At 45.9% G+C, this 16382-nt stretch overlaps 1 protein-coding gene across 1 annotated transcript in view; it reads right to left on the reverse strand.

Moving 5' to 3' along the window:
* The window catches only part of LAMA3 (laminin subunit alpha 3), a 250592-nt gene that overhangs the window by 4658 nt on the left and 229552 nt on the right, over positions 1 to 16382 (reverse strand). Inside the window, exons 66-70 of the mRNA XM_081802541.1 lie at positions 15392 to 15545; positions 10913 to 11082; positions 6550 to 6733; positions 4817 to 4957; positions 29 to 246 (exon numbers count right to left, since the gene is read on the reverse strand). Of these exons, the coding sequence (XP_081658667.1) occupies positions 29 to 246; positions 4817 to 4957; positions 6550 to 6733; positions 10913 to 11082; positions 15392 to 15545 (867 nt within the window). The remainder of the gene's footprint in view (positions 1 to 28; positions 247 to 4816; positions 4958 to 6549; positions 6734 to 10912; positions 11083 to 15391; positions 15546 to 16382) is intronic.

Here is a 16382-nt window from a genome sequence, read left to right on the forward strand (position 1 = left end):
AAAAAAAAATTAGAACATCATAATTCAAGAAAAAGGACCGAGTTCTTCAGACTCCAAGACATAAACTCTTCCAAACTGCCCCTTACCTAGGATGACATGACCTCCTTCCCGGGAGAAATAAATGCCTTTCTCCAAAGAGCCACCCACGCAGGGGGACACACCAACGCTCACAGAAGGGGTGTCCAGGGGTTTCAGATCCAACTGAAAGTTCCTCAGGCATCCCACAAAGCTGTTTTGGGGGAGGCTCTGCAACCAAGCGGAAGAGAAAGCAAACTGCATTAAGCCACACCTCCCAGACACACTGGGGCAGCCAAGGTTAAGGGCAGGGCAGTTGTCTGCAAAAGGGGGCAGGTAGGGGGATTCAACCATCCTGCCCAAGACAGGTGGGCCTGACGGTTGTATTTGGCTCCCTGCCCACACTGCCAAGAAAAACCTGCATACCAGATGTCCGGTGGGTGGCTGAAGTTTGAGGGGGCCACCAAACCAAGCGGTGTGTGTGCAGAGGGCAGGGGCGGTGGAGGCTGCTGGCCAGTGCTGGTCAGGGACCTGACCCTGGTCCGCACAGACGGGGCTGTAACAGGGGAAATTTCCGCCTTACGGTGTACTTAGCTCACCGTCTCTTTGCAGGTACAAACCACTTCTGAAGTTTTCATGGGCCTATGTGATTGCTTAATGCAGGGCAGCTGACTGAAAAAGAGGCCAAAACATTCCAAAAATAATAAAGTGTAAAAAAGCTTCCTATATTGTTGGGCTCAGTGCACCACCAACAAATCACGAATGCTGTGGAGTTAAAATAAGACACAATGCACAGCATCGGGGGCATGCGTGGAGCACCTACAGGTAGTCTGGAACAAGGTCTCCTCACTTAGGGCCCAAGGATGCACCTCTGGGGATTCTGTGATCCCTCAAATTATATACCTATGTTCTCTGTATGTGCATTTTTCTGGGAAGAAAGACTGTAACTTTTAAGAAACTTTCAAAAAAAAAAAAATGAAAGAATCACTGAATAAAATCCTTAAACTCCCTTCCAGAATAAATGCTTTTAGGACCCTGGAATCCTACACAACAGATACAGTATATGATAATTATAAGACATGGTGATATTAGAGACGCATATTATCAACAATAAACTACCAACTGGACTCGGTGATGAAATTTTTAGTTTCTTAAGATTTACCATCTAATACAATGAAGAGCCTGTATCCGAAACCAAGCTCAGACTGTCCAGGGAAGGTCATCACCTAACACCGGATCCCTAATGGCAGACTGCAGGTTTTGGTTTCAGAGGCAGACGCTGATTGGATGTTGCCTGCCCTCTGAAAGGATATGGAGGAGAGTAGTCCATGGTTTGCACCCTCAAGGGGGAGGAATGCTGCAAAAAGAAGCTTGGTTTATAAGAGTGATGCACATGGAGTACTATGGGTTGTCCCGTATATTACGATGCTGAGTGTGACTTATTCAGGTCAAAAGAATACCCATATTGTGCTCTTGAATAGCTACCCCACCCTGTGATTTCTCTGAGAGGGAAATAGGTATAGAGGTTACAGAAAAGCAAACATTAACATTGAGGATTCTCTTTGGCAATTAGTGTTATCTATTATATATGTATTATACCATATATCACATAGATATTACACTATATTATATAATATTCATTACATATAATACATATGTATTATTATGTACAGTATTAATATATACTGATTATATATAACTGTATTATATATTATATATATATGTATATTATATGTATAATATAAAATAAAGCAAAACAATACTTTCTGACTTGCTGGGGCTTTGGCCCAAACCCCAGTGCAAAACTCAGGTGGGCCAGGCTGAGCCTATGCCCAGGTTGAGACATAGCGGCCGAGGCTAGGTCAGCCTGACCGCCTAGAATCCAAGTTGGCTGAAATTTCCTCTTCTAATTATGTCCATTTCCAGGCCTAGATTTGAGTCTTGGCCCTTCCTCCCTCACTGCAAGCAAACATCACAGCAGGACGGGCCAGCAGCCCCGAGGAAAGGGGCAAGAGGGGCAGCACATTCAGGCGAGGGCGGTCCTAGGCCTGAACTGTCGACAGGACCATCTTCCTTCACTGTGTGGGAGCGAAAGGCAAATCAGGGAGAAGACAGACAGCTGCGTGTGGTGCCCCATGTAAGGCAGGTGAGGTGGGGGCTCTGTTGGCATCGGAGGAGAGAGGAGGGACAGGGCACTCACGGAGCCCAGCCTCGGAGCCATGGCCACATCGAAACCTTGGCACTTTCCTAAGTTTGGTTCTTGAGATAATTTTATTTCAGACACCAAATAACATTAAAACACATATTCACTTATTAAGTTAGTCCTTTTTCACTTCCCTTTCCAACTTTCTGATTAAGACAAGGAACACATTCTAGTTTTGCGTTAATATGTCTTAAATGCCACTTATAATTACCTAATATAACGATCACTTGTCAAACTCTTCTTTTTCTCCAAATGGAGTATAGGCACACTATCTGACCAGACTTTAATAACACTGTTTTGTTTACATATATTTATATTTATGGTTACCTACTCTTTATGATAAAAAATACTGGGTTTCCATTTATGCAGAGACAAAAACATCCTTTAAAAATAAACTTAAATTTGGGGCGCCTGGGTGGCTCAGTTGATTAAGTGTCCCACTGTTGACTTCGGCTAGGTCATGATCTCAGGGTTGTGAGATCGAGCCCTGCCTCTGGCTCTGTGCTGGGCGTGGAGCCTGCTGAAGATCCTCTCTCTGCCCCTCTCCCCCCAACAAGCACATGCAAAAACAAACAAAACAAAACAAAACAACCCAACAAAACAAAAACAACAAAACTTAGTGAGTTGACCAAGAGCAAGCTATTAAGTAATTTTTTTACCTGTGTTTGGCAAAGATGATGAAGGTGACACAAATTGCTAAAGTTTGGAAAACACTATCTTAAACAAAAATCGCCATCTACAACCTAAAACCTATGTTTCTGCATTCCCTGGAAGAGAAACTAACAGATTCTTATCTATAAAGCCATGGAGAAGCCCTAGATTCATTCTTCCAGGCCTGTGTGTCAAGCTGAACCTTAAAAGTGAAGGGTTGGGGGGGTTCCTGGGTGGCTCAGTGGGTTAAGCGTCTGCCTTCCCAGGGTCCTGGGATCAAGCCCCACATCAGGCTCCCTGCTCAGCGGGGAGCCTGTTTCTCCCTCTCCATCTCCTTCTGCCTGCCACCCCCACCGCTTGTGCTCTCTCTCTTGCTATCTCTCTGTGTCAAATAAATAAATAAAATCTTAAAAAAAAAAAAAAGTGAAGGGTTAGGAATGGGGATTATTCTCTGTGGGCTTTGGGACATTAATTAGGTATTTTAAAAAATTATTTAAAATATTTCAGATTCTTGAATATCTTGTATCTTATATAATTATAATGATTATATATTAAAATGTTTTTAATTGAGATATAATTGACACATAACGTTATTTTCAGATATACAACATAGTGATTCTCTCTCTCTCTCTCTACATATATATATATTTATGTATAATGTATATAGTGGTATGATTACCACAATAAGTCTAGTTAACATCCATTGCTACACATAGTTACAAATCTTTTTCTTCTTGTGATGAGAACTTTTATGATTTACTATCTTAGCAACTTTCAAATATGTAATACAGTATTATTAACTATGGTCACCATGTTGTACATTATATCCCCAGGACTTAATTATTTTATAACTGAAGTTTGTACCTTTTGACCACCTTCATAATTACATCATAAGGTGAATTATTTTTTTTTTTATTTTTTTTTTATTTTTTTATTTTTTATTTTTTTATTTTTTATTTATTTATTTATTTTTTTTTTTATTCTTATGTTAATCCCCATACATTACATCATTAGTTCTAGATGAAGTGTTCCATGATTCATTGTTCGTGCAAGGTGAATTATTTTTATATATGGTTTTAAAACGTAACTATTTTCTTTTGCACCAAATGCTCACCACGCTAAGTGTACTTACTGTCCATCACCGAAGTTATTACAATATTTTTGACCATGAACCTGCTGTACATTTCATCCCCATGACTTATTTATTTTACAACTGGAAGTTTGATCTCTTAATCCCTTTCTCCTATTTGGCCCATCCCCACCTCCCCTTCTGCCAACCACCAGTTTGTTCTCTGTATTTATGAGTCTGTTTCTTTTTTGCTTGTTTGTTCACATTTTGTTTTTTAGATTCTACGTATCAGTGAAATCATATGGTATTTGTCTGATTTATTTCGTTTGGCAAGATAGCCTCTAGTTCCAGCTCTGTTGTTGCGAATGGCAGATTTCATTCTTTTTTATGGCTGAGTAATATTCCTCTCTCTGTGTGTGTGTGTGTGTGTGTGTGTGTGTGTGTGTGTGTATCACATCTTCTTTATCCATTCATCTATCAGTGGACATTTGGGTTGCTTTCATATCTTGGCTATTGTGAATAATGCTACAATAAATGTAGGGGTGTATATTTCTTTTTGAATTAGTGTCTTTCTTCATTTTCTTTGGGTAAATACTCATCAGTAGAATTACTGGATTGTATGGAATTCCTATTCTTAATTTTCTGAGGAACCTCCATCCTGTTTTCCAGAGTGGCTGCAGCAGTCTGCATTCCCACCAACAGTGCACGAGGGTCCCTTTCCCCCACATCCTCACCAACACTCGTTATTTCTTGTCTTTTTGATAACAGCCATTCTGACAGGGGTGAGGTGAGATCTCGTTATGCTTTAGATTTGCATTTGTCTCATGATTAGTGATGCTGAGCATCTTTCCATGTGTTGATGAAGCATAACTACTTACCTTTGGCTTCCCTGAGGGAGATGATCCCAGGTAAACTGGTGCTCTGAGGCTGATGGTGGTATTTCCAGGCAAACTTCCCTCCTGGGCCCTCAGGCCATCCAGAACCAAGTGCCCCTTCTCTCCATCTTGCCCAAACACCACCTTAAGAGTAAAGAAAATATATTAATCATGTTTTACCTCTGACAATTGGTGATGTATTTTATTACTGGTCACTGGACATTTTTTAAAACAATGTTTTTCTGTTTCTTCAAGGAGCTTTAAAAGATCAGAAATTTTTCCCCTAGTATTGTCATCATCATCACCATTTTGTGAGATTATGTTAGATATTGAAGACAGTAAGCTAGAAAAGTGAGCTTTATAAGAAGGATTCCTTGGTGCGCCTGGGTGGCTCAGTTGGTTGAGTGTCGGACTCTGGTTTTCAGCTGAGGTCATGATCTCAGGGTCCTGGGATCGAGCCCCACTTTGGGCTCCATGCTCAGTGTGGAGTCTGCTTGTCCCTCTCCCTCCCCCTCTCCTCCTTCCTCCCTCATGTTCTCTCTCTCTCATATAAATGGATAAAATATTAAAAAATAAAAAATAAAAGTCCTTCGGCAGGGCTCCTGGAGCAAGGGGCCATGGCTACTTCTTCTACTAACAAGGGAGGACACATTTTCAACTCTTTGCTAAAAGTCAAGATCCCTGGGCTCTAGGGTGGACTCCTCCATCTCACAGCTATGAGACCGTTCACTAATGCCTCCCCAACTTATACTCCCAGCTGTGACCTCTGGCCTTTACTATCTAGAATAGTGGGCTTGAATGTCTGACAGGCCACTCAACCCTAGGAGGTTCACAGCAGAACCCTGGCTCTTCCCCAGCTCTAAATTGCTCCTTCCCTGGCCACACACCCCTTCTCCCCATTTTCTGTGTCTCAGTAGCAGTCCCTCTGCCGTCCCAATGGCTGGCCCCAAACCACAGGACTTGATACGGACCCCTCTTTCTCTCACGCTCTACATGCGACCCCTCAGCGAGCCCTCTCGGTTTTCAGAGAACATGCTAGACAGTTTACTTCTGTGCATGTTCCCCGCGGCCTCTTGAAGCGAAGGCAGTGGCGTCCATCTGGCCACTCGTACCCCCATTTCATCTCTTCAGCTAAAGACAGCTTTGAAAATATCCATCTGTTCATGCAATGCTCCTTATTTAGTTGAAGATTCTTCCGAAGCTTTAGAGACACTCAGAATAAAATCCGAGTCCTCACCTTGGCTTCAACGCTCCTATGATCTGGGCCCTGCCTGTCCCTTGAATCCCAGCTCTTATCCTGTATCTCTTGCAATCTGGGATGCCTTCAGGCAAGATCTGGAAAGCTAGGGATGTGGGTCTTTAATTACGCTTGTGTTATGCAGAAGGCATTCTGGGCTCAGAGAGGGGTCCCAGAGACCTGGACAGTGTCTTGACGGAGAGAAACGGTCCAGGCAGCAGGGGTGGGAGGGGAAGGGGACAGAACCCAGGGAGGCATGGCGGGGACTGAAGAAGCAGTGAATAGAGCCCATCTTGGCACCGAGACATCCACGCACGACCTCCTTGCCCGGTGTGCGGAGCGATCTCCGCTGCCAAGGTGCTGGGGTGCTCGGTGCCTCTGGACACACAAGCTCGGCCAGTGTTGGGCTCCGCGGCAGGCAGGAGGCTGCGACCCCTCTCCAGGTTAGTCGGGGGGACTCCGCGGCGGTGGCGGCTTCTCACGCAGCCCCGGCTCTCACCGTGTGCCACTGCCCATCGTTGCACTTCTCTTTGCTTTTGAGCCTCAGCTTCTTCCCACCTGCCCCCAAGGCAAAGACGAGCCGTCCCTTGGAGAGGTACAGCGCCATGTAGGAGTTCTGAGAGCCCCAGTAGAACACGAGGCCTCTGGGGGAAGCCGTCCGCATGTCCACAGCAAACCGTGACCTGTCGGGAAAAGAAAGCAACAGGCAAAGAAGGACAATAGAGGGTTTTAGTGTTTTTAGTGTTTTTCTGAGTCCCTGAAGCCGGAAGAGAGGGTGAGGCACAGACACCCCAACCCCCGTTATTCAAATGAATAAACTAAGGCATGTACTGATTCAATGACCTATCTCTTTGGGAATTTTTTTTTTTTTAAGATTTTTATTTATTTATTTAACAGAGATAGAGAGAGAGCACAAGTAGGCAGAGCGGCAGACAGAGGGAGAGGGAGAAGCAGGCTCTCTGCCGAGCAGGGAGCCCGATGCGGGGCTCGATCCCAGGACCCTGGGATCATGACCTGAGCTGAAGGCAGCCGCTTAACTGACTGAGCCACTCAGGTGCCCCTCTTTGGGAATTTTTAAAAGCTATTAGAGTCCAGCTATTAAACGTTGTGCATATGATTTTCTTACACTATTGGGGAATAATGAGGAAGCTCTATGGCACACTTAGCTGCTGGTGTAAGTGCTGGTACATGGTACGAAAGAAGGTGCCTTACTGTTTAAAAAACATCTACATTTTAAAAAGTCATGGCAAAGTATATACATAACATAAAATTTGCCATTTTAACCTTTTTAAAGTGTATAGTAGGGTTAAGTACACGCACATTGTTGTGCATCCAGTCTCCAGAACTCTTCCCACTTTGCAAAACAGAAATTCTGTACGCATCAGACAACACCTCTGCATTCCCTGTCCCCCAGCCCGCCGTGTCCACCATTCTCCTTCCTGTCTCTCTGAATTTGATTACTCTAGGTCCCTCATATAAGTGCAATTATATAGTATTCGCCTGTCCGTGACTAATGGCTTATTTCACTTAGCAGCCTGTATCTTTTTAACCCAGTGAATATGCATTCTATTTTGTACACATGCAAGGAGAGGAAAGTTCTAAGGGGAAGTGTGTTGGGGCGGGGGGCGCAAATGGAATAACAAGGATTTGATTTAAGTATCAGGTAAGCATTTTCTTTCTGCAAGACATAGGCAGAGGCAGAAAAGTACAGACCTACCTTCTCCCACCCGCTTTTATGTTTCTTGGACCTTAATTAAGACCCCACTGATGATGGAACAGGAATTAAGCGAGCACCATGCAGTGAAAGAAGAAAATGAAAGTAATACTCCTTTGCATGGTGGTTACATATCATTTGCACATCGGGCTAAACAAGATTTACTTTGCATGGGAATTTACATTCACTCCTTTACCCAGCCACCCGTGCATCCAACAAATATTTAAGGAGGGTGCAGCATGCGTAAGGCTCTGTGGTGAGCCCTGGGAATGCAGTGATGGATGTTTCACTCTCGAGCTGTTTCTGGTGCACAGGTGCATTGACGAGGGTGCCTAAAAGGACAGCGTGCAAAGGTGGTGGGGGACCCAGGTATCAGCAGGCTGTCATCACCCACTCCTTGGGTGACAGAGGCAGAACCCAGGTCTCTCCTGTTTAAAGCTGCATTCCCAGGGGGTGCCTCATACACAGCAGGCACTCGACAAATAGCTGAGTTGAATTAAGTAGTTAATTGAATAGTTGAATTAAATGGTAAATGGAAAACTTGGAGCAGAATCAGGAAATGAAAGAGAAAATGGCACTGTTATTTCTCTTTGCTTTTTAATATCGTGAGGCTGAGCAAACACTGAGAAAGTTGAATCTTTTAGATTAGGGAGTTTCCTTGAGGGTGATGTTCTTCAAAACGAAAGGGAAATCTATATATGTTAAATTAAACCAACCAGATGGTGACACCGCTCAATATTTCTCTTGGTGTAGCTGTGTGCGGAGGCTTGGAGAATGAGGGTTAGCCAATTTAAGGAGGCTATTCGAACTTGCTACAGAATTAAAGTACTTTACATATGTGGGCTTGGTTATCAGGCTTGACATTTGCTTTCCAGAGTTATTTCTTAAAGCAGCTTTCTTTCATAAAAGGCTAACTGACTAACACCCAAAAAAGACACCAGTAGATTCAAATCCCAGCATATGATACAGCAGCTCAGACTCTTCATTGCTGGTGGATGGGAGAATAGGCAGAGAGTGAAGTGGCATTTTTATACATTCACCAAAAGGATAAAATAGTGGTGCAGCATTTTAAAGGAGAGGGAACGAATTGCTAGAATATAAATTAGAATGAAGGGCGCCTGGGTGGCTCAGTTGGTTAAGCGACTGCCTTTGGCTCAGGTCATGATCCTGGAGTCCCGGGATCGAGTCCCACATCGGGCTCCCTGCTCAGCGGGGAGTCTGCTTCTCCCTCTGACCCTCCCCCCTCTCATGTGCTCTCTCTCTCTCATTCTCTCTCTCAAATAAATAAATAAAATCTAAAAAAATAAAAAAATAAAAAAGTAAAAATAAAAATAAATTAGAATGAAAACAACGGAATAGCCCATATTCTGGACTTGCCTCATCCTGAAAATATACTCCGATGGCTACAATATTTGAGACTTCAATAATTTAAAAATTATATCTACTAGTGATTGCTTTTTACCACTTCCCCGTTAAAATGTTCCTTTTCCCATTTATTATGTATACGTTAGTGCTGCAAGGGAAGGTGCTGGGGCTGAATCATCAGAAGAAGCCAGAGAACTCACCACACTGAGTGTGCTCTGAGAGGAGATGCGAGACAGGAAGGGGCTTTGCGGGGCGGGGGGAGGGCAGCGCTGGTGGGGGAGCGCCAGAGCCCAGGCAGGAGGGCGGGGAGGCTGGGCAGCATCTACACAGAGGCTTGGTCTTGACCAAGAGCACGGTGATGGGGAGTGGGCCTTCCTCCCAAGAGGTAGCCCCGGGAAGGGCAAATAACTGAGGGGGACCTCACTTCTCAGTCTCCCTTGGCAAATCAGGGATCCCCAGCCTTTCGGTGGCACAAATGGAGATGGGGGGCTGCTGGCATAGGGTTCTCCTTCTGAATGCTACCCTTCCCTTTTCTGGCCTTCACATCTGCCTGTGAATCGTGCACTTGGCTTATTGAGTGGGCCTCCCAGGGCCAGCTCCTTGCAAGCTACTGCATCCCTCCCTGCAGGGAAAGCATTATCAGCTCCATTTAACTGATGAGAAAACTGAGGTTCAAAGAGGTGTAGCAACTTGTGAAAACACTGATGATGTCAAATTCATGGAGAGAAAGCTGAGGCTTAGAAAAGTTGAACAACAGCCTGTGGTATCCATCGACTTGCTGCTCCAAACCCCCTTTGAGTGAACCGGCTGCAGGGACACCGTGGGTGGCAGCCCCCAGCCCCCGTGCCCTCAGATCTGCAGCGGCATATGGGTGACTCCCAGCCAAGGACTGAGCTCGACAGCAAAACTAGAGCCAGGCCATTGATGCCCAACATTGGACTCTTCTGAGGGGTGACCTTTGCTTGCAGCGGCCCCATTGTTCACAGATGCCAGGCCCCAGTCTCAGCGGAAGGCTCTTCCCACCAGCCCCTGCTGCCTCCACCTTTATCTCCCACAGGAACAACTCATCTCTTGCAACATCTAGTCCTATCTTCACGTCTGCATCCCAGAAGACCGATCTGGCAAATGGCCTGAGGTCACACAGCCAGCAAGTGGCTGAGTGGGGATTGAAAGCGTGGTCTTAAAGCCAGGCCGTTTCGACCCTGGGGAATTCTTCTGTACATAAATCATAAAGGAATTTTGGCACCTTGTTATTTATGTCTCCAAATCACATGAAAATGACAAGCCTTGTTTCCCTACTTTTTTTTCTGACATAATTAATATCTCTGTTCACTCCCTCCTCCCCAGAAAAGAGGCAACTTGTTAGCACAAGAAGTCCAAAGGTGCTCTCTAAAAATGATCTATCTGGCACTGAGTCTACTTACAAGAATTATTTTTCTCTGACTATAGAATGTAGAGAAGAAAGGTGATTTATCATAGAAATAAACAGCAGCTTTGAAAGGAAGTACCAGTCATATTTTTAGAACGCCATCAATTCTACACCAGAGCGGAGCGGATTGTTTCAGCCTCTGAGCAGCGCACGCGTGCTTTCCGGCGGCGGGGACGGAGCGCACTTGGGGCAGTCACGCGCCGTGTCCTGTGCAGGCCAGCACCTCTTTCCACAAAAGTGGTGTTGCCACTTCATTAGTGACAGGTGCGTGGTGTCCTGCCGGCCGGCCTGCTCTGGGATACGATTGTGGAGTCAGGTTCTGAGTCGGTGTGGGGGCAGGAATATTCAAAATACCTGGGTTTCACCAACTCCTGGGGAATCGTGAATATCAAGTGGCTGGTGGGCCTGTCCCCAAACCTGAGGGCTCCCTGACTGGCCTGGGCCCGGGGAGGTGGTAGGCAAGACTGGGCCTCTCGCCACATGTCCATGCTCCGTGGGAAGGCCACCGGCGTGTCCTGCAATGGCTGCAAGGCAGAGAAGCACAAACAGGACAGCTCATTATCGGGGGAAAGAGTATAGAATACTTATCTTGCTAAGAGCCTTGCTCAGTTTTTACTTCGATCCTAGGAGATTAATTCAATAGAGATGAATTCATCCTTGGGGAGGATGCACCTTCTTCCCACCTGACACAAGTCTGGTCTCTTTCCTGACAGCTGCCGCACCTGGGCCAGTGGGTATCCAGAGCCCCCCGCCCCACCCCCCAACACACACACCATGGAGCTGTGGCATAATCATAGTGTCTCTTGAGAGAGCCCGCACTGGGCCCGCAGCCTGAGCCTGCACCGCCCAGTCCCCGGGCCATGCAGCCGCCAACCCACCCCCTCTCCTGGAGCCATTCATTTGGGTTTCTGCAGCAGGGCAGTGCAAAAACAGAGAGCAGGAACCAGAAGGGGTGTGTACGGCAGGGCAGGTGTGTGTGTGTGTTGGTGGGGGACCCCAGCCTGTCTCAACTTTAATTAGAATTGATCCACACACAGAAGTGTGTCCTGAGCTTAGACAATGTGTTGAACTTTTGAACAGAACAAAGTTTTAATGCTGAAAAACAACTGTAATAAATATAAAGTAGGGCTAGAAAAAATGTTGTTAGAAACTGAGACTCTCCAGCCATTCCTCCCTTTTTCTCGGCTAAGAAGAACCCAGATTTTGATCCTGCGTCCACGACTCCCACAAGACCAGAGCTCAGCTGGGATCTCTATTTGTCGAAGGGAAGAGTGGGGATTCGTTGTGCCAGGGATTGGATGAGAGAGGAAGATGTGACCTCCCTCTTGGCCAATGAGCCTGGAGGGGACGTAGGGGGCGGGGCCTCTGAGAAATAATATCTTTACTAATAAAGTCAAGCTGATCCGTGGCTCTAGTGCTGGGCATCGTCCCCTGAGTATATGAAGCTCTGAACTACGCAGGGTGGAGCTGAGGTGAGCTTAGACCGGCCAGGCCTTAAGCCTACCTGTCCTCAAGCTGTCCGTTATGTGACTTTATAGATCCTCTTATTGTTTAAGTCATTTTACACTTGGAGCTAATAACTAAAGGCTCACCAACAAATTTAAATTCCTTCAAGATCAGGTTTTCCTCCCGGACCCAATTCCTGGACAGGGTGCTCAGAATGGAAACCTGATACCAGTTATTTAAAACGTTCTGTGCTTACACATTGCTGAGTGGAGATGAGCAATCATGCCCACCAGAAAGTTAGATGAATTGCTTAAAACCACTTCAAATCCAGCCAAACCTGGATGCTGGTGGAGCTTCCTGCCTGGGGCTCGCAAGAGTGGGGCCTCACTCCCTCCCTGAAAGATTCTTCTTTGTGTATCAAGAGCAGTAACATCAAGATGAGCAGATTTCATAAATAACTTTTGTCACCAACTCTTCCTTCTCATAATGGCTCCTACGTCTTCCGGGGCATCCAGGCCCTACATCCTGGCCATGGTGGACACCCACCTCCCTTGCCTCTTCCCCGAGTTTAGCTTCCATGTCCTCCTTTATCTCTGTGACACGACTGCCACTCCTTCCTTTTCAGTCCTAGTCCCTCTACCCTGAAAGTCAGGTTCCTGACTCTCTTGTCTGGACTTTGTAGTACTTTGCCAGTTTGACTCCTTGTCTCTAGAACTTTCCCTCACCAAACCATCCCACAGGCTCCTGCCAGTTTATTTAAACATGGCTTAAAGCAGGCCTTTCAATGGCTTCATGCTGACTATAGAAAAATGTCAAAATTATGTCAGGCCATCCTATGCCTGATGAGGCTCAAATGTGGAATTCTGAGTTGACCTTGTCACTCTCCTTTCTCCACCCAATTTCCCCTGTTCACCAAGCTTTCCAAGCCTATAGAAGCCACAGGATGTAGTCTGAAGAGAACACCTGAGATCTACAGCCCTAAGTTTGAATTCTGAGTCTACCATTTACTGACTGGGTGCTCTTGGGCAAGTTGTTGTTTTTGTTTTTTTTAAGCCTCTCTGAGACTCAGTTCCCTACCTATAGAGTTGGTAGTTTATTCCGCTCTCTGAGGGGTGTGGTGAGAACTGAGAGAGCCTGCAAACTACTGAAGATCAGAGAGAATGCATGGAAAGGGTCTTGTACCTGAGCTGCACCCACATCCCGCCTCTGGGCTTTGGGCTTCTGCTCACGCAACAGCGACACTCACTTGTCTAAATCCAACCCATCCTCCAGGCCCAGCTCCTGTGTCACCTCCTGATCTCTGGGGCAGGCAAACTCCTGCCATCCCAGGCCTGTTGCATGTTTTGTGCCTTTCACTTAGGTTATGAGGGTATATAATGATCACAGCTGATGCTTACCATGTGCCAGGTACTTGGCTACATGTTTTGTGTTTATTACCTCATTTAACTCTCACAACACCACTACAAGATATTACTTTATATATCCTCATTATGTTGCAGGAAATAGACCCACAGAGAGGTTATATAATCACTCAAGGTCACACACCTAGTAAGCCTGATGCAAACCCAGTAAGACTGACCCCAAAGTCTAGTCCTTCACCACGAAGTTTTGTGGCTTGTTTGCTTTCTTTCCGAGCTTTTGGAGGCAGAATCAATGTCTTATTCCACGTAATCTGGGGGCTTGCACGGAACAGGGGTACAATTAAATACAGTGTGTTCATGGCGGCTCCCACATGGATAACTCCAGCCCCTGTGCCCGCCATCCACTGAGGTCCACTCAGCGACATCTGACAGGCCCCCACCAGCTTTCTCCCTGTAGATGTCCTGCGGGCACCTGTCACTCAATATAAAACACGCTCCATTCAGTCTCTTCCTCTAAATACTTGTCCTTCTCCTATCTCCATGAACGGCACCTCCATCCATCCAATAACCTGGACTAGATGCTTTGGAATTGTATTAACTCCTGCCTCTCCCTTACCACCCACATTCAATTATTATCTGGGTCCTGTACATTCTGTCTTCTAAATAGCTTTGAATCCATTTCTTTCTCTCCATCTCTACCATCGCTGTGTTAGTCTCTCCGTAACTTTCAGCCTTCTGATGAAAAAAGTGAATTCATGTGATTTCATTCCTGAAGGAGCCGTCCTAAAGATGTTCTTCTCGTAACAGTAAAATGACTCCCCTCTATGAACTATATTTCTTCTTAATAGCGTAGAACATTTCTGATTATGTGCTCTCTATTCAACTCCTCCAAATCACTGTGCTGCAGGGAAAATATTGGCAGGCAAGTGGCATGGGGTTGACGGTGAGCGAAAAGTGTGCTGAACAGAAGCGCGCTGCTTTTAAGAGGGCACAGGCTGTGGGAGGAGGCTGTCTGGTTTTGAATTCCAACTCCACCTTCTATCTGTGGGAGCTTGGGCAAATTGCTGACCTTTCTACACTGCAGCATCTTGTTCTGTAACATGTGGCTGGTCATATACTCGCTTGCTATTATTACTTTAGTATGGTGATACGAAAGTACAGAAGGATAGTAATACTACTTCCTTCACAAGGTTACCTGTCGATTTAGTAAGAAAAGCCACTTAAAGAGCTTAGCGCAATAGCTAGCACGTAGGAGGTGCTCAGCCTTATCCATTAATCGTTTTAATTGTAACCTCCAGGCATGGGGAGGTCAGACTGTTGACCTCGGGCACAGCAAGGAGTTCCTTAAGTCCTAACCCTGTGTCCAATTCATTATGATGCTTCTGCTCCTTCAAACCAGAAACTGTTCTTCCTTTCAGCCTCTCTTAGTGCTGCACATTAGGATCCCCTGGAAGCTTTATAAACTCCTGCTGCTTGGACCCACCTCAAGAGCATCTGACCTAATTGGGTGGGATGCAACCTGAGCATTAGGCTTTTAAAAGCTCCCCAGCTGTTTCTAATGTGCAGTCAAGGTCAAACCGCACTGGTCTTGGCAAGGCCTGGGTGCGTGCATGCATGCTGTCGTAAGAGGCAGGGTGGGGGGGTGTCTGTGGGCAGGGGAAGGGGCATGACTCCTGTATTCTAGAGAAACTCACTGTGCCTGTTGGAGACACAACAGAAGTGTCAAAAGAGCAAGACATCATCTATAGGACTTGAGAAACCTAGGATTTAATTTGTTCCGTCTCAAAAATTGCCAAATTTTCACCAAGATACAAAGTAAAAGAGAGGAAACATTTTTTACATTTTGGTATAATCCAACTGTTGCTGACCCACCAATCCCACTTCCTGGAGGCACCGACCACCAAGGGATCAGGCGATCTACACCCCTCCCTCCACTCCCACCCCTTCCCCAACATCTCACATGAGGTAGGATTCGCTTCTGAGAATCCCCAAGGGAGAAGCAAAAGCCAGTGTTGGGTACACTTACCTGGTTGATATTCAAAGTGTGGGATTTGTTAAACCTCGTAGAACCTCTGAGCAACAGGAGGAAAGGTGGTGGGTTTAAACTGCAGCCTCCCAGGGACACATCTCTCTTGAAAGTTTTATTGGCCAAGTCCAGGACCGCAGGGCTCCCTGATTGCCTGGAATGAGGGCAAAGAGGCAAACCACTGTCCAACTCTGAAATCTCAAGGAAGATGCACTGGCAGAGAGAGCTTGCTTCAAAACTACGCATTCTTACTGTCAGGCTTTAGGTGCACTTTCATCTCCTACCCGCGCATTATATCTAGAGGAGACACCAGAGGATGGGCTGTGACCCACTTCTGCATTCCCTGTAATACCCAGCACCATGCCTTGCTGGCAGGAAGGCTCAGAAATTTCATTGACTTGAATGGTTAGGGCTGGGGCAAAGCCAGATGATAGTGCTTTCTTTGGAACAGGTGTCATTTAGAAATGTGAAAATGAACTATGCAGAGAGGAGAAAAGTGGGCACCGATGACCTAGAATGATGGTGAACATCAGGAAACCTTAGAGGTGAGTTTGCAGAAGGGTTGATCTTGCTGCATTTGAGCAGGAGAGTCTCACAGATAAATCTGCCTCTCTTATGATTGTTGTCTGAGCCTTGATGGACAGCAGGAGCCCCCAAGCTCCCCACAGGTTGCCGAGGTTCCTGACCAGTCCCGGGCCCTCCTTCTGCCCTGGGGAGGGTTTTGGCTTTTATCTAAAAAGTGATCATTTTGAATCAAAAGAAAAGAACATCTAAACATTTGTGTGCAAGGACCAGGCTCCTCTCTCTATGAAAAGTCACGGTCGGGTTCGACATGGTAGTGATTTGGCTTCCCAGCAGTGCTGGCCCATGCAAGCCCCCAGCCCCCCAAAACAGGGGAGCACTGATGAAATCAAATTGCATGACCTTGATTAAAATGAAGTAAAATTTCAGTATGGAAAATCTTCAGGGCCATAATCTGAAAGTTAACTTT

This window comes from Leptonychotes weddellii, chromosome 13 (genome assembly GCF_054177405.1).
Source record: "Leptonychotes weddellii isolate Sample4059 chromosome 13, ASM5417740v2, whole genome shotgun sequence".
In the NCBI taxonomy this organism is placed as follows: Eukaryota; Metazoa; Chordata; class Mammalia; order Carnivora; family Phocidae; genus Leptonychotes; species Leptonychotes weddellii.